Raw genomic sequence first — 16,300 nt, 5'->3', positions numbered from 1 at the left:
CGTTTTGCTCTGCATTTGTATATGGCGGCGGAATGGCTTTGGCAATGAGACACGAATTGATATCAATTGCATGATCTGCGTAACTCTACGATTTCTAACAAACTGTAGCCTGAAGCCGAAAGATCCTATTCCGAGTATATAGGGATATTCAAACATCCAACTCTTACGTCGTGAATCGATTCTTTCTTTGATGCGATTTAGGTTCACCGTATCGTATCTGCCGCTTGATCTAAGATGATGACCGACCCACTTTGATTGGATATCTCCACCATCAACCCCAGAGCTTCCATCTTTCCCATGATTTCTCTCCCAAACCTCAAGGATCCCGGACAAATACTGATTCCTCCTGAGTTGTCATCATACCCACCGGCAAGAAGCCATGGAGAATGCTGCAGAACCTTCCCTGACCCCGCAATCCGCTGAAGCCGAACCCTTCCCGACCGTGGAGAGCTCGGATGTGTCCAGCTCCGAAGAACATGATCCCTCCGAAGACGTCGCGCCTGATATCATTGTGCAACTGATCTTGTGCTATAAATGCTCGAAACCCCTACACACTCCATGCCGTTTGCCGTGTGGTAACACTGTATGTCGGGAATGTTTACCGCCCGTCCGACCGCGAACGGGGATTACGTATCCCGTGGCGCAGGGCAGAGAAGAGGGCTTTACATGCTACTGGAAGGATCAGGATGATTGTGTGGGTGAACATTGCGTTGGGGATTGCGGAACTGATGTGGTTCTTTCCTTCGTGGCCGATATTTTTCAAGAGGAATTGATGCAGGATGCCGAGGTGGCGAATGCGCGCAATGCGGATGGCCGCGTTGTCTGTTGGAGGAAAGGATCAAAGGGTGAAGGTTCGGTTTCAGAGATACAGCGCCTTCAGTTAGGTCAGCGTGGGTGGCTTCATGGATTATACCAGGCGGCTTGTGAGGGCGACTTCCCTTGTGATGCCCTCGAGGCCATCTATGAAGAAGCCGGTGCTGCTGGAGTTTCGGTCCCGCAGACTGCAGAAGAAGATCAGATTGGCTTCCAAAAGCTCAGAGACAGGGTTCGGGGTGAACTGGATTGTCAGGTCTGTTACGCTCTTATACTGGAGCCTTTGACCTTGCCTTGTGGCCACACCTTCTGTCGGACATGTATTACTCGGGTGCTGGATCACTCAGATCTTTGTCCGATATGTCGCCGCAAACTCGGAATGCCCGCATCTATGCAGGCTGAGCCTAGGAACCGGACACTCTCAAGACTTATTGATCAATTATTCCCAGATCAGGTCGCAGCTAGAAGAGAGGCAGTCGCACAGGACGAACTAGGCGTTGATCATGACAAGAAGTTGCCGTTATTCGTTTGCACACTTTCCTTTCCAACGATGCCTACATTTTTGCACATCTTTGAGCCCCGATATCGGCTCATGGTTCGGCGAGTCGTTGAGAGTGGCGATGGTAAGTTTGGCATGGTCATGTATAACCGTCGGGGCCGGCCACTGGCAGATGAAATAGGCAGTGTCCCATTTGTGCAATATGGGACATTGTTAATGGTCGAACGCTATGAACTGCTCCCAGATGGGCGCAGTCTTGTCATTGCCACTGGAGTATCACGATTCAAAGTACTCGAGGCGGGTATGCTCGATGGCTATCACGTTGCCAGAACAGAGCGTGTGGATGATATTTCTTTAGCAGAGGAGGAGAGAATAGAGGCAATGGAAACTGCAGCCAATGCGATCCCAGATCCAACTTCAGAGGAAAGCAATGTTGAAGTTCCATTAGACTCGATGTCAACCCAAGATCTGATGCTATTGACACGGGAGTTTATTGTCAAACAGCGCCAAATAGGTGCGCCGTGGCTTCATCCACGGGTTATGTTGGCTTATGGACCCGTACCCACGGATGCGGCCCGGTTTCCATGGTGGTTCTCCAGCATTCTACCCATAGCTGAAGAAGAAAAGTACCCTATCTTGTCAGCGGTGAGCGTAAGAGAGCGACTGAAAATCTGCGCGCGATGGGCGAGAGAGCTGGAGGCCCGTGATTGGTAAGTATCGGTTAGCTGTTCCAGGTGCTCCTTTTAACCTCCTTCCAGGTCATCTCGCTCGTCCCTAAATTCTGTCTTATGACTAGCCGTCCCTCTCCTCGTTCTTTGCCTCATTCCACTAGCGTTGAATCCAATTTCGACATTGGTGAATTCATTGACTCCCAATGTGTTTACATCATCCACTCCTTTCACATTCTCGATCTCAGTATCATTCGGCTCAGCGCCTTTCCAAAACACAATGCGACAACTGCACGACCGCGAAGAACAACGAAACACGAATAGAGAAAAATCAACCGAGACGTATATACCCAAAACACTCGTCGTGGGCGCCTTCTTAGCCATATTCCTTGGTCAAGTGGGTGTCAATTTTCTACAGGTTCTACGAACAGGAAGACGCCGAAGAAGGCAGGCAATGGAACTCCAGTTCCCACAACCTATCCCTCCACAAACCCGACCGCAAACTCGAGAGCGGGAGAGGATTGTTGGAGAGGGACTTTCGGCAGATCTAGTAGATCATGCTGGATAGTGCATTTAGCACTGCCGTTTCAAGAGATACACTCATTCTAATTTTGTCACGACCCCGCAAAAAATCTATTCCCCATCAGCGTCTTTGTTTATATTACTTTGTTTTGTCCCCGATGCTGGCAATATGGGTTCAAATGTTACGAACAAAAGAGTTTTCACATACCAGATCGCATATATTGAGATTGTCTACAAATCAACTCCACTCCACAAATGCCTACATGGCTCGACAGAGTAAAGCGCGTGCATTTTTCTGATGTACAAGGACTACCAGCATCATCCCGGGCTTAGTACCTATGCCGCTCCATCTGAGAACGCCTCACCTCAAGTCTCACTTAGAATCAGGTGTCTTGACTTAGAATGCCTAAAAGCCAAACAGGTCTAGTAAGAGAAAGTCACTGCTTCGACGCATGATCTTTACATCCTGGGTTTGTGAGAAAGACCCCTGGACTACCGCATGTGCATAACCTTTGTTTGAAACTTTCATTGTTGCCAGCTCATACAAGAATAGGCCAATGCGCTAACCCATACCGATAAATACTGGATTCAATTATCGAAATGCTGACACTTTGTCATAGCAACAGAGAGTTCGGCACTAACAAAGAGAATCAGATTGTGTCTAAGAGGCTCAGTTTCAGCACTCTATAAAGAGAGACAGAACCACTACCTGCCGTCACTAACTAAGTTGATCCAAATACCTCTCAATCAATCCCTCGAAGTAAGAAATGGGGTTTTGTCCAATCCATCCTCCCACCCACCGAATTACAGATAGATGCATCAACCAAGGCCACGCTATCGAATGTACAATCCACCCGGGCAGCTTCCACGAGCCTCGCGCTTTGTGTGTCAAATGCGAAGCTGCTTCTATGCGACAGGATAACCAGGAAGAGGATGAGACACAAAATGAAGATGAAACGGATGACGAATGGGAGGATTTGATAGAGACTATATTTGTGATACTAGTGAAAATAGGCATAATGGTGATTATTGGTAGCGCTGTAGCAAGTTGCATACTAGATTTTCGAGCTAGAGAAGAACCTGGAAAATGTTGCTGAATTCTGGATAACAGGAGATGAGAAAGGAGCCTGCCTTTAAGGTGGTTGGTTCCCTCGGATAGCATGTCTGATTGTTCTGCAGATGTATGATGAGCACAAAATCTAGTTTAAAGTACATGAGAGTTGATTGGTGGATAGAAGGGAGATCAGTGGAGAATGATGAGTCAGATCGAAACACTTGCCTAATCGGGAAAATGCCCTTGAAGCTCTCAGGGTCTCACACCGTTTGGCCCCCACATGTGTCGAACTACTTACCCGAACCGATATCCTCTTTCCTCCCTTCCTAAGCCCTTTCAAACCTCCCAAAGGTTCTAATTGGTCATATGCTAAGCTCCCACTATTGTGGTGCGACTCACTGGTAGCCTTTTCTGGAAAAGGCGTTCAAGATCTGGTTCTGATATCTGCTTAAATGGTGTATCGAGGCAAACCAAGTGCTGCTTGCGAGCGTTGTAGGTCGAGACGACTGAAGGTAGATGGGATCCACCCCCACGAAAATAAAACACCGGAAAGCCAAGCAACTGACCGAGCCCACTAGTGCGATAAAAGCATACCGTCCTGTTGTGCATGCATCAGAGCAAAAGTCGATTGTCCTGGATATCGAAATCGCCTGGATCTGGGCTTTCGGGACCAGAATGAGGAGGTTATCAGCCGCGCGCAACGCTCTGCGCGGAAGAAGGGACCTGCGGCGATAACGCCTGCCAGCACGGAACCATCTGTGCCAAGCATTTCGCCACGTGGTAATCTGGAGTATCCGGCACAAGATTTAGCCAAAGGCTTCTTCTATTCTCACTATATCACTGGAGGTCTCACAGGGGGGCATATGTCGTTTTTGTTGCCTTTGATAACCGATCCCTGCAATGTGGCGGTGAATTCGGCCCTCAATGCTGTTGGGCTGGCTGCCTTATCCAATATCCGACTATCGCCTCGGATGATGCTAAAAGCGAGACATGAATATACGAAGGCACTTTCTGAGACCAATCAGGCATTGGCTGATGTTGAAATGTCCAAGAGGGATGACACTCTGGCAGCAGTTGTTCTACTAGGCATGTTCGAGGCGAGTGTTATACTTTGTGGCGGAACTAGCAGTAATCTGACTGAAACCAGGTTCTAACTTGTTCTGATGGCTCTTTCATCGATCGTTGGATGAAACATATGGAAGGCGCAACACAATTGATAGAGTTTCGAGGTGCGGATCAATTGACACGACGGGAGGGCCTAGACTTGTTCACCCAGTTGCGTGCGCAAATAGTGAGTCTTATTTCTCGACAACTCTGTTTGCCTTTCCTAACAAGAGATTTTTTAGAGTATCGCCAAGATCTACCAGGAAAAATACAGCTCACCACTTCTTATTCAACTGGTAGAGGATGCAATGATTTACCGAGATTCGAACGATCACATCGTTGACAAACTCGGCGTTGCAGTGATGCGTTTGAGTAATTTCTGTGCTTCATTGAAGGATGGAAGCATGACAGATTCCGGAGAGATCATCCGTACTGCCTTGACTATCGATGCACACCTCACATCGCTGTTCATTAGCGTTCCCACCTCATGGGGCTACAGAATAGTCAATGTTCCACTCTTCAATGGGGAAGCCATCACTTCAGCTGTCTGGGGAAAGACCTATCATGTCTATGGAAGTCTTGCTGCAAGCAGCATGTGGAACAATTACCGTTCGGCACGAATTCTCATTCACGAACTCATCATTGATACTGTGAAGGCACTTGATGTGTCCACCTTGGAAGAGACTGATCGTCGGCAACAAGAAGCATTGGCTAGTCAGAGCCGGCTTATTGCGCATCAACTAATGGAGGATATATGCTCCAGTGTCCCTTTCAATCTTGGTATAGGGACAGAAGCCTACGAAAACGACGACATTGAAGTTTGCGCTCCGTTCCAAGTCACAGCGGCAGGAGGATTTAGTCTAATGTGGCCGCTGCTGATTGCTGGAAACTGTGGACTTGCTTCTCAGGAGCTTCGTCAGTGGATTACCAACTGCTTGGATAAGATCGGTCATTCTATGGGTATTAATCAAGCATTGGCAATGGCACATCTCCTACGGCGAGGAATGCCTTCCCGGGCATGGCTGGAAGATGACACGGACCAAAGTGATCACTACATTGGATTTACGAGTTATGACGGACTGGACTTATTAGAAGATGATTGAATGAAATGCGAATGAAATGCTTTGGAACTTAGAGTTGATTGAAATTAGAACAAGACTCGAAAAAGACTGTTTTATCTTTTCTACATATTGTTTGAGGCATTGCTAGGCTTGTTAATCAAGACGTTGATAACAACGTGGCAGATAGCCTTCCAATTTTTAACCTTGAAATGTATTCCACATGCACCTATTACGGTTTATGAGGGAAACTCGTAGGCTTTCCAGATGATTGGAACACTTACATCTCCCTGTCCTGGCCTTCACATAAGTACATGAGATACAAAGAGCCAATATTCGACCTGAATATAATTTCTAGATAGCCTTGTCTATTTACAACCATAACTCCGTTGGCGTCAAACAAAAGAAAAGGAAAATCAAGAATGAAAAAAACAAATCAACGGTAGCCGCCTCCACATGATTGAATCCAGTACCCATGAATGTTACAGTCCCAGACATATCGAAATCAACCACTTAAGCTTGTCCAAAGTAGACTGTCCGATGTTCCCTTTACCTATTATCTGGGCTGATCTCGTCGTGCATATGCATGTTGAGCTCCAGCCTCAGCATAAGGAACATTATCATAACCATTACCGGCAGGTGGAGTGACTGTCAAGTCAAACATTTCTGGCGGAACAATACCACCACCGACAGCAGGATCAATGAATGACCGGGGAGTAACCAGTCCCAGAATGGTATACATCAAAACAACAATAAACTCCTCAATTGTCGCCATACCAAGTTGGACCCTTGGATCTCCATTGACCAATGAAAACTTGGGATCATGACCAAAGTTACTGATCAAGCTGTAGAGAAGCCGACAGGCAATGAATGGCAAGGCAAAGAAGATGCAAATGTATATCCGTTGTTGACTTGGCACCATATCCCGCAGATCACGTACAGTGATGACACACAGGATGCAGGTTGCGACGTAGACCAAGAGGTATAAGATGATCGCTGCACGGGATTCAGACTTCCCTGATGATTGGTCGGATGGGTTGGATGAGGCCTGGTCGGTTCCGCCGCTAATTGCCAAGATCAGGGCGATCAATGCGGGAAGGTGGAGGATTTGAACGATTTTGCTGCGGCGGGAGATGGCGGTCGCTCTTTTGGAGAATATGGATACCCTGAGATGGGAATTAGAGTGAAGTTATAAGAAGGCATGTGGGCACTTACAGTTTACCGACTACCGGAAAGAGACTCAGTCCTTTGAGTATGAGGTTTTTGTTGGAGTCGGGATCGGATGGGATATGGAGAGTGGTCTCGTCGAAGCTGCCAGGAGGTTAGAGATGAGTAACCCAGACTTGAAGCCGTGAAGATCGAATATCGCACTCACAGCCTTTTCAGAAGTCCCAATGTTGAAAGGAGAAGAGGCGAAAGGCCGACGGATTGTAGAATCAATGCCCATTCTTTGTCGTTTGCGTTATCGGGATGTTTGTTGCTTAGGATTTCCATGATGGCACCGGCAATGCGGATTCCACCAAATATGCAGAGATAAATCCATCCTAGCTGCTTGTGGAATCCATGACGAAAAACAACGAATATTGAAAGTAGAGTGACGGGTATGTATATAACGAGTTCTGCAATGGCGATATGCTCAGCCGTGATAGCCATTGCCGCTGTTGATGCCCAAGGGATGATTTAGGTAAGCAATGAAATGAAATGTAGAAAGGAAAAGTAGTGCAAGAAAGACAATTTATATTCGATATTTAGGTAGCTCTTCATGCAGGAGACTGAAGCTAAGCCCAGTAAAAGCCTAAAAAAGAGAAGGCTGAGTTCCTTCATCTAGGACACGAAACGGCGCAAGATGCGAAGCATTCCCAAAGTAGACATTGGTAACAAAATATTCTACTGTGGATGTGATCTCCACCATAAGGGTCAAGCTAATACCAATAAAAAGCTTGTGCTAATTGAAAACCCCACTATACAGGGTTATGAGGCTGCTGACAAGAATAAGCAACGGCCCCACTTTTCTGTAAATGGAAGTCGTTTCGATCCCCAGCATATACGACATCGTCATTCTATGACCAACATCTGTTTTGGTAAATTAACGCTACCCAGCTGATGAGTCCGTTTTTTATTATTGAAGAGTGTGGCTGAAGGATCAACGTCTTCGATTTTGCGGATACATCTGTTTCCCTTTGTGGAATGCTGATCTTCTCAGGATGATGATGATGATGATGATGATGATGTTTAGGTGGATATGGTTGGGAATATCAATTTTGAAAGGCACTCACCGACAATAAGAAGTCCTATATAAGGCCCTGGCTTCCAGGAGAAAGTGCTCTATCACAATCACCAACTTGAATCTACAATCCTCCGAATAGAGCCAAACGGCTGGTTCAAAATGACTAGAATCGTCTTTTTTTGCTCTCTCATCTCTTCTGCCTTGATTGAATCTGCTGCTGCAGCCAGTTACGATTGCCGACCAGGTCAGAAATGCTGGCCATCCCTCAGCGAATGGAAGCAACTCAACGTCAGTGTCGATGGCCAACTATTTGAAACCATTCCGATCGCCGCTTCCTGCTACGAAAACTCCGGGCACTATAATCTGGAAGAATGCAAGTCTGTTGAGGAGTATTACGGGGATAGTATCCTTCGCGGAGAGCACTTTGGACAAACCTATTGGTTAAATTGGGAGACCTGTCATGACTCTGGATGTGCACTTTTGGAGTCAGATACGAACCAGACCACGTATGGTAGTTGCTCTCTGGGACGCTTAGCTTCATACTACGTCGACGTTCGACAGGCATCGCACATCTCTGCTGCCATCAAGTTTGCAGCAGTCCACAACATCCGCATCAGCGTGAAGAATACTGGCCATGACTACTACGGAAGGTCCTCCGTTCCAAACACCCTTGCTATTTGGACAAAGAATCTCGACAATCTCACATTCTACTCCAATTTCACAGCTCAAGACTGTCCTGCGTCTAACAGCCAGAATGTTGGAGAGCTTGGCGCTGGAGTTGTCGCAGGGGATGCCTACCGCTTCTTTAATGACCATGGGATGGACATAATGGGAGGATATGAGGAGTCCGTCGGTATTGCTGGCGGGTTTGCTCAAGGGGGCGGTGTCGGTTCATTCACCACGACTTATGGTCTCATGGCTGATAATGCTGTTGAGTTTGAAGTGGTGACTGCTGACGGGGAGCTACGTGTGATAAACCAGTGCAATGACCCTGACCTTTTCTGGGCCATGCGTGGTGGTGGAGGTGGTACGTACGCTGTTCTTACCAAATATCGCGTTCAGCTTTTTCCATCACTCCCGATCCACACATACACCTTTACAGCAAACTTCACCAATGCTGGAGCTCACACAAATGCCACGGAGAATGTTGCTCTCCGTGAGATTCTCACTGCTCATGCAAAGAGCCAGATAGAATGGTCTGCTCAGCTCGTCACCGGCCAAATTGAGTACTTTCCCGAGAAGCTCGCTATTAGCCTGGTACTCCCTTACGGTGACAATGGATCGAAGTTGAAGTCCGCCACCGCGAACTTTGCGCGGTTCCTGAGCAATCGCACAGATCTTTCGGTGTCAGAAAACGGATATAATTCATACTCCAATTACGCCGCCTACCTGTCGGTGACGTCGGCTGATGCCAAAGTCACAGAGCCATCTGGCATCTTCTCTATTCTAGGATCGCGATTAATACCTACCAAGGTATTCGCTGATTCCAATGCCATTGATCAGCTAGTCGAAGGAGTTTTGCAGGGGATTGCAACATCCCGAAGTCTTCTCAATCTCACCGGGACACAGATCGTCTCCGAGACTCCTGTTAGCAATTCAAATGCCGATGAATCATCGGCCGTTAACCCAGCTTGGAGGGACGCTCTATGGCATGTTATCCATGTTGGCGAGTGGCTTGAACCACTGGAAGATCATGTATTGAAATCCACCGCTAATGGATTTCTTGAGTTGTTGGATCCTTTGAAAGAGTTGAGTCCCGGAGGTGGAGCTTATCTGAATGAAGCGCACTACTTGGAGCCTGATTGGGAAGAAACTTATTTTGGTTCTTTTTACGGAAGGCTTTTGGATGTGAAGAATCACTACGATCCTACGCATATATTCGATTGTTGGAGATGTGTCGGATGGAGAGGAGAGACCGAGTGAGTTTTCCCTATCTTCCTTATCGGGCAAACATTGAAAGAATGCTAATTGCCATTAGTCCCTTTTACTCTTGCTATACATGAGTCTAGCCAGGAACACCAGGGCATTTCTCGAGCGCAGTCTTCGTGAGGCCGTTGGGCTTAGAATTTGAGAATAGCTCAGGCTCCACAGAGCCACTCATTTATGCAAATTTCCGATGGCTAGTGATGCCCTTTTATGTATATTGCAAAATGCTATTCTCTAAATGAAGCCCCTCAATATATGGTATAAAGAATTTACTGATCTCTGGAGATGACGGACAAGTGGGCCTGCGTAGCCTGCTGAATAAGTTCAAGATTTCACAAGAGCGAGTTTCTTGGGAGTATTGATTCGCGATTCGATGAATGTTTACAGATTGGCGGCTAGGGAAGACCTGTAGTGACGGGATTTTGGCCACAATTAATGCAATAGATCAACAGATCAGCAGATCAGCAAGGCGATCCAGCTTGCTCTGCTGCTCAGCAGATAAACCCCGCGCGACCGTGACAGGCTTATCTCCAATCGGCGATCACGGACATAGATAATGGGTAGGATATCGGTTCTCAATGGATATCATCATGCATTAAGGTGGGTTAGATTCCCAGATTTCTGACATCCTTGAACTAATGAAGCTGATCTGGTAGACTATGCAACCAACCAAGTTGAACCAACACAGGAAGCGACGTGCATACAGACGGATCGGCTATAGATGATCGGCAACCCGAATTAGGCAGGTCCGAGGACTGATGACGTAGAGATCCACATACGAAGCAAAACAAAACAAAATATTTTAGTAACTGTTGTCTCCTGTGGAACGAAATACATTAGAATCAAATATCATTGCCATAGATGTTGTCTCGCCGGGCATTGAAGCCATACCTGGCTGAGTTCCTCGGAACGGCCCTGCTAATCGTCATTGGCGATGGAGTTGTCGCCCAGTGTCTGCTGTCAGACTACCAGTACGGCACCTGGTTGTCCATCAACATTGCGTGGGCTTCCGCCGTCTGCCTCTCCAGCTTCCTATCCGATCCCAGCCCGACCATCAACCCCGCCGTAACTATTTGCACGGCTCTTGTCCGCCCATCTGCCGGCCAGTGGAAAACGCTCCCTCTTAAACTGGCCGCGCAGTTCCTGGGCGGGTTCGTCGGCGCTGCCCTCGTGTACATCAACTACCGATCGGCCATCAAGGCTTGGGATCCCGAGTATACCATTCCCGGAGGATCGATCTTGAGTCCGCTCGGCCACCATTCAGCCGGCATCTTCTCGACCTATCCCTCTTCCTTCTTAGTATCGAACTTGGAGGCGGTGTTTTCCGAGGTCCTGGGCTCAGCTGTGTTGATGTTTGGTTGTCTGAGCATCTCCGATCCGGGAAATGCCCAGCGTTTCACTGCTCCGCATCTCTCCCTCTTCCTGCTCCTGCTTATGATCGGAGCTGCTTTGGGATGGCAGACCGGCTATGTATGTTCGCCCAGTTATACGTTCTTAAGCTGTACTAATGATACTAGGCTCTTAACCCCGCTAGAGATTTTGGTCCCAGATTGTTCTCTGCTATTATATACGGCTCTGAAGTGTTCACGGCCGATGGGTACTATTTCCTTGTGCCCCTCTTCGCCCCCATTCTCGGCTGTATCGTAGGCGCGGGAACTTACGACGTGATGCTGTTCGAGGGAGACGGATCGCCTATTGCTGATGCATTGGACAAGGCCGAGGAGCATGGATCTCTTCGATTGGACTAATGTTTGGGCTCAAAGATGATATGATAAACTTGCTAGAGTAGAGTTGGAAGAAAGGTTGATTGGCAATATAAGCTTTATGGAAAGAGGGGAGTCCCGGCGCCACCCGTGGACGTGCCAATAGGAGGAAGTGGAGATAGATCTACACGTTTGGAATTGAAGAAGGCGAGCCATAATATCGTGTTACTAGATAGTAAGTAAGAATTGAACCTCCCACTTATGGCCACTTAACGCTGCCAGATTGAGCGTATGCATTGATAGTATATTTATACATAGTACTACTACTTGCTAAAAGAGAGGAAACTATAGGGAAACCCGTTTTTCGTATATAATATATACTTAATATAGTCGATTCGGGACTTCCTAATATACTATCAAAGATTTGATCAGATATAATAAGCCCTGAGTATTGCTAAGTATTTTAAGAGGTCTCGAATATTAAAGCTCGGTTAGCCTTGAACGTCCTCTAAATCCTCTATCAAAAGGTATCGTAAATGGATCTTAGCCATCTAATCTTCTATATTACTTGGCGCCAGCCCGTTCACCACAGCCTGATTCGTCTATGGAAATCAAGTGATAAGTGCGGAGATCTAATAGCTGATGCAAATAATGATATCTCAAATCAGCATTTTGTTCTTGTAAAATTCGTTGAGTCACCTTTTTGGTCCAGCCCTGCGATTGAAGAGCTCGACTGATCACGAATGTGGATACAAGCAGTTCAATTTATTAATATAAGAAGTCTGCCATTTCGTCCAAGTATAAATCCGGTTCCTCCTTTTACGGATTACGCCATGTAAGTGTTGGCGTTCGTCGGTTCGGCCATTGTAAACAGGGCTCGAGTTGCATAGAATTCTATGGTAATTTGAATTGTACCAATAAGAATTGAGTATGGCCCGCGAGCGGTAATACGCCAGAAGCGGCGTCGAGTCCTGAATTTAAAGCCTAACGGAGAGAGAACTGAAGCCCTCTAATGTTCACTCCGAATAAACCCGGACCTACTGTGGCTGTCCATCCACCAAATTACTCGCTATCTCCCTTCTCTACCTAGTCTGGATATCTGTCCAGTAGATCTTAATCCGCGAAACAGGCTCAAATATTTATTTGGTGGCTGACATATTGCTTCCAAATCAACGGCCGCTCTCCTCTCTTCACCCTCCAATAGTTACTGCTTCTTAGCAGCTCCTGGCAGCCCACGAGGAGAAAGCCCCATTTCCTCGCGAACGCTTCTGTTACTTCCCAGTTCCGCGGCTCATGAGACAATCCCCATACGAGTAATGTCGCCTCTGTATTACGCGTATCCCAGAACGCCATGAGATCATGGCAAAGCTCGTCATCGTCAATCTCATCTTGAACAGCGATAAGATTATCCCTCAGGTTTGGAAAAGGAAAAAAATCCAGCCATGGATGATGAGGTATCCGCCGTTGGACTTCTGTCGGGCGCAGACTAGGTGGGATATGGAGTTCTGAAAAGCCAGGGATCTGCATGTTGAATATGGAGAGAGCATCATCCGCCTTCATCCAGTCCATGGTCATGCCCATTAGGCGTGTGTTATCGATGATCGCGCGCTGAATGTTGAGTTTGGAAAGAGCCAGGAGATGATCTATGTTGGGGGAGCTTTGTAGATAGCTTCCAAGGGTCAAGCGCTCCAGATCGCGCATCAAGGAACCAGTGTTTGGTGGGGCGAGCGTGCACACGAACTCATTGTCAGACTTGTCACTTTGGATTGCGCGAATATTTCGATGTGATGAGACAGACGTAGAAGGGCCACCGCGTTCTTCCTGCGACTGGTCAACTTTATTGCGATCGAGCTGTCGTCGTAGCCCTATTGTTGACGAATATTTAGTATAGATGATAGATATATAACACATATTTTCTATTCAAACATCCCTCTGGGTTGGCTTACGATAGGTCCGCTGATTTAGGCGGTTCTGTAACTTCCTCCGTTCCGCCGGATCAGTGACGCCCGTCCAGTCATCTTCAGGAGCACAAACGCCTGCCTGCTGTGGCATCTGCGCCAGTTGAATCAAGTGTCTGTTTGATGACATTGGCTGGGCAATCACGGGTCTGCTGCAAGCTGCTTACGCCAACCAACTATTGTCCGAACATACTGAAGATTGGGCCGAACTTTTGCTTACAAATTTCAGGATGACAAACGAGGCCGATACAATAGTTCAAATCCCGCCACCGGGACAGGCTAGATATCATTGGTGGTTTTCAGAGCTAGACCCACTCGCTACTGCGTTATGCAAGTTGCTTACCGCAAGCGAGCCGAGTTAGAGACAATAGCGGCAAAGGTTTTAGACTTTCGATATACGAGTGGGTAACCACTGGCGCATATTCTTGCTGTCGACTGCTCTTATACATAGGACTGCTTCGACATTCGATCATTTTGGAGAGGATTATAGAGCCGGAAAACCGCCCCTTCAGAAGTACTCCTACATTTTCCAATGTCTCCTTGGCACTCTCCACTACCGAGAGGCGCAAAGCTATGGGTACATACCAGACACAGAAGCAGACAGCAAAATAAAAGAAAAAAGATTAACTTTTCCCTCAGCTCTTGAATCTAGGAATCCTCGACGTCGATGCGGCAAATGTGCTTGCGGGTGCGAACCAATTCCCAGTCGGTCTTCCTCCGCAGCCGCATGAGCGACGGGTTTTGATCATGATTGCGGCTTTGGTCTACCATCCTGACGTGGGCCTCGTTCTCTTCGACACGGGCTCCTGTGAGGATGTAATCAAAAGCTGGGGCGGAAAGACGCTGGAATGTGGCCCGAGAATTTGGGATAAATCAGTCCACGGTCTGCCCGAGGCCATCAAAGCCACTGGCGCTGGGGAGATAACAGACATCAAAGCAGTCGTATTAAGCCATCTACATTGTGATCACGCTGGAGGTTTGGAGCATTTCTTTGGTACAGGTTCGTTAAATTATTCATTTCTCAGCCAAGAAAGGAGTAGTACTAAATTTGGTTCTTAATGCAGAGGTCGAAATCTGGTGTCACGAGGAGGAACTTAAAAATGCTTTTTGGACTTGCGCCACAGGATTGGAGCAGGGTACCTACCTGAAGGACTACCTCGTTATTGATCGCTTGAAGTGGAAGACCTTCTCTGGGCAGATCTTCGAGATTTATCAAGGAGTTACTTTGCATCACTGTCCCGGACACACCGCTGGCTCAATTGCGATGGAGCTTGACTTCGAAAAGACAGGTTCTGTGGTGCTTACAGGGGATTTGTTTCATGTCAAGGAGAATTACGAGCAGGGGATACATCCTGGAACGCTAACGAGAGACTTCAATGAATGGCACCGAAGTCGAAATTATCTTTGCAATTTGGTCCAAAGAAAACAAGCGAAGGTGGTATTGGGACACGAGCTGTCATATTTCAACGCTTTCAGAGCTAGCCCAGGGTATACGGACTAATAGCATATAGAGATATGCAAGGGGCACAGAAGCAGGGAGCTCTAGTATAATTGATTTGAAGCTGAATAACAATGCAGTTCATTGGTATATTAGATTCTCCGTGAATGGTCGTCATTTTGAAAGGCCCTTTTTTGGACAAATTGCTCCGATTGAGGTGCTCATAAGCTAGAGTCAATGGTCTGCATGTGGTTGAAATGCTCAGAAAACTTAGCCTCTTCTCAATTTTTTTATTTTAAAAAAAAGGCCTTTCAAGCATTCGCTCCTCCATCAACAGCCCAGGTCACCCCAGTAACATAACTAGCCTCGTCACTCAAAAGAAAAGAGACGACATTCGCAACTTCTAACGCCTCTCCAAGTCGCCCCAGCGGTACGACTGGCGCGGTTCCCTCGGCACCACTTTCTTCGTTTGCACGAAGCATGGGAGTATCGATAGGGCCACTATATACATACATCAGTTTCAGAAGCACAGATTCAAATCAGTTTGCACTTACGGCATAACAACGTTGACTCGGATCCCCCTTTTCGCTGCCTCGAGCGCAGCGCTCTTGACCATACCTACCCCCGCATGTTTGCTGGCACTATATACCGATCCTTTGGAAAACCCCCGGTCGGCGAACATGCTCGCTGCATGAACAATGCTTCCGGGCTCTTGCAGAAATCCTGGCTTGAGTGCCTCGCTGAGAACGTTGAAGACACCTTTAACATTGACGGCCATGATGAAGTCGTATTCTGCCTCATCAATCTCCCAAATTTCGTGATGTCCAAGCTTGTGACCCGCAGTTCCAGCGAGGTTCGCAATCCCATCAATTTTACCAAATTTCTCTTTCGTCAAATGCAGAAATGATGCAACAGCTGAACGATTTGTGATATCGACAACATGCGTAATCAATCTGGCCTTTTGTTCTTCATCCAGCTCATGGACAAGCTTCGACAGACCATCTTGGTTTATATCACACAGACCCAAGAGTGCGCCACGGTCTATCAGTGTTCTTGCTGTTGCTAACCCCATTCCAGACGCACTTCCTGTAATAACAAAAACTTTGCCAGCGATAGACGACGCCATAGTTGAAATACGAGGTAAAGGAGCCATTATATCATGAGAGAAAGTATTTTCCTTCTGGCCGTTATATATTCGGAGCTGCCAACTGAAATTAAATTTCGTGTGGCTTAAAGATCGGACTCGTAGGGGCGCCGGAAGGTTTGACTTGTCGTCATTGGCTGTGTTCGGCATTTACTTTATCGCAACCGCGCACTGCACTAAACCAAA

At 47.2% G+C, this 16,300-nt stretch overlaps 9 protein-coding genes across 9 annotated transcripts; 5 read left to right on the top strand and 4 right to left on the bottom strand.

Annotated features, from left to right (window-relative positions):
* Positions 1-379: 379 nt before the first annotated feature.
* Positions 380-2,548, top strand: N7520_000127 (uncharacterized protein; the record flags this gene model as incomplete). Its single annotated transcript, XM_057134062.1, has 2 exons — positions 380-2,015; positions 2,244-2,548. The coding sequence occupies 2 exons, from the start codon at positions 380-382 to the stop codon at positions 2,546-2,548; spliced, it is 1,941 nt and encodes a 646-aa protein (XP_056999998.1).
* A 2,051-nt stretch (positions 2,549-4,599) lies between these two features.
* N7520_000126 (uncharacterized protein) lies at positions 4,600-5,763 on the top strand (the record flags this gene model as incomplete). The annotated part of the gene is made up of 3 exons (XM_057134061.1): positions 4,600-4,684; positions 4,777-4,847; positions 4,903-5,763. 3 exons carry the CDS (start codon positions 4,600-4,602, stop codon positions 5,761-5,763), a joined length of 1,017 nt encoding a protein of 338 aa, XP_056999997.1.
* Positions 5,764-6,274: 511 nt separating this feature from the next.
* On the bottom strand, positions 6,275-7,371 carry N7520_000125 (uncharacterized protein; the record flags this gene model as incomplete). Its single annotated transcript, XM_057134060.1, has 3 exons — positions 6,275-6,884; positions 6,934-7,029; positions 7,094-7,371. 3 exons carry the CDS (start codon positions 7,369-7,371, stop codon positions 6,275-6,277), a joined length of 984 nt encoding a protein of 327 aa, XP_056999996.1.
* Positions 7,372-8,104: 733 nt separating this feature from the next.
* On the top strand, positions 8,105-9,868 carry N7520_000124 (FAD-binding oxidoreductase; the record flags this gene model as incomplete). The annotated part of the gene is made up of 1 exon (XM_057134059.1): positions 8,105-9,868. The coding sequence occupies one exon, from the start codon at positions 8,105-8,107 to the stop codon at positions 9,866-9,868; it is 1,764 nt and encodes a 587-aa protein (XP_056999995.1).
* An 864-nt stretch (positions 9,869-10,732) lies between these two features.
* N7520_000123 (uncharacterized protein) lies at positions 10,733-11,619 on the top strand (the record flags this gene model as incomplete). Its single annotated transcript, XM_057134058.1, has 2 exons — positions 10,733-11,341; positions 11,389-11,619. 2 exons carry the CDS (start codon positions 10,733-10,735, stop codon positions 11,617-11,619), a joined length of 840 nt encoding a protein of 279 aa, XP_056999994.1.
* Positions 11,620-12,138: 519 nt separating this feature from the next.
* On the bottom strand, positions 12,139-12,439 carry N7520_000122 (uncharacterized protein; the record flags this gene model as incomplete). Its single annotated transcript, XM_057134057.1, has 2 exons — positions 12,139-12,307; positions 12,405-12,439. 2 exons carry the CDS (start codon positions 12,437-12,439, stop codon positions 12,139-12,141), a joined length of 204 nt encoding a protein of 67 aa, XP_056999993.1.
* Positions 12,440-12,705: 266 nt separating this feature from the next.
* N7520_000121 (bZIP transcription factor) lies at positions 12,706-13,662 on the bottom strand (the record flags this gene model as incomplete). The annotated part of the gene is made up of 2 exons (XM_057134056.1): positions 12,706-13,439; positions 13,521-13,662. 2 exons carry the CDS (start codon positions 13,660-13,662, stop codon positions 12,706-12,708), a joined length of 876 nt encoding a protein of 291 aa, XP_056999992.1.
* A 198-nt stretch (positions 13,663-13,860) lies between these two features.
* On the top strand, positions 13,861-15,033 carry N7520_000120 (N-acyl homoserine lactonase family protein; the record flags this gene model as incomplete). Its single annotated transcript, XM_057134055.1, has 4 exons — positions 13,861-13,933; positions 13,984-14,109; positions 14,185-14,532; positions 14,597-15,033. The coding sequence occupies 4 exons, from the start codon at positions 13,861-13,863 to the stop codon at positions 15,031-15,033; spliced, it is 984 nt and encodes a 327-aa protein (XP_056999991.1).
* A 248-nt stretch (positions 15,034-15,281) lies between these two features.
* On the bottom strand, positions 15,282-16,096 carry N7520_000119 (SDR family NAD(P)-dependent oxidoreductase; the record flags this gene model as incomplete). The annotated part of the gene is made up of 2 exons (XM_057134054.1): positions 15,282-15,471; positions 15,525-16,096. 2 exons carry the CDS (start codon positions 16,094-16,096, stop codon positions 15,282-15,284), a joined length of 762 nt encoding a protein of 253 aa, XP_056999990.1.
* Between the last annotated feature and the right edge of the window lie 204 nt (positions 16,097-16,300).

The sequence above is a fragment of the Penicillium odoratum genome, assembly GCF_028828045.1.
Source record: "Penicillium odoratum strain IBT 22623 chromosome Unknown utg000001l_segment0_segment0, whole genome shotgun sequence".
Lineage (NCBI taxonomy): Eukaryota > Fungi > Ascomycota > Eurotiomycetes > Eurotiales > Aspergillaceae > Penicillium > Penicillium odoratum.
The sequence above is the reverse complement of the archived record's forward strand: the minus strand, read 5'-3'. Positions and strand labels throughout refer to the sequence as shown.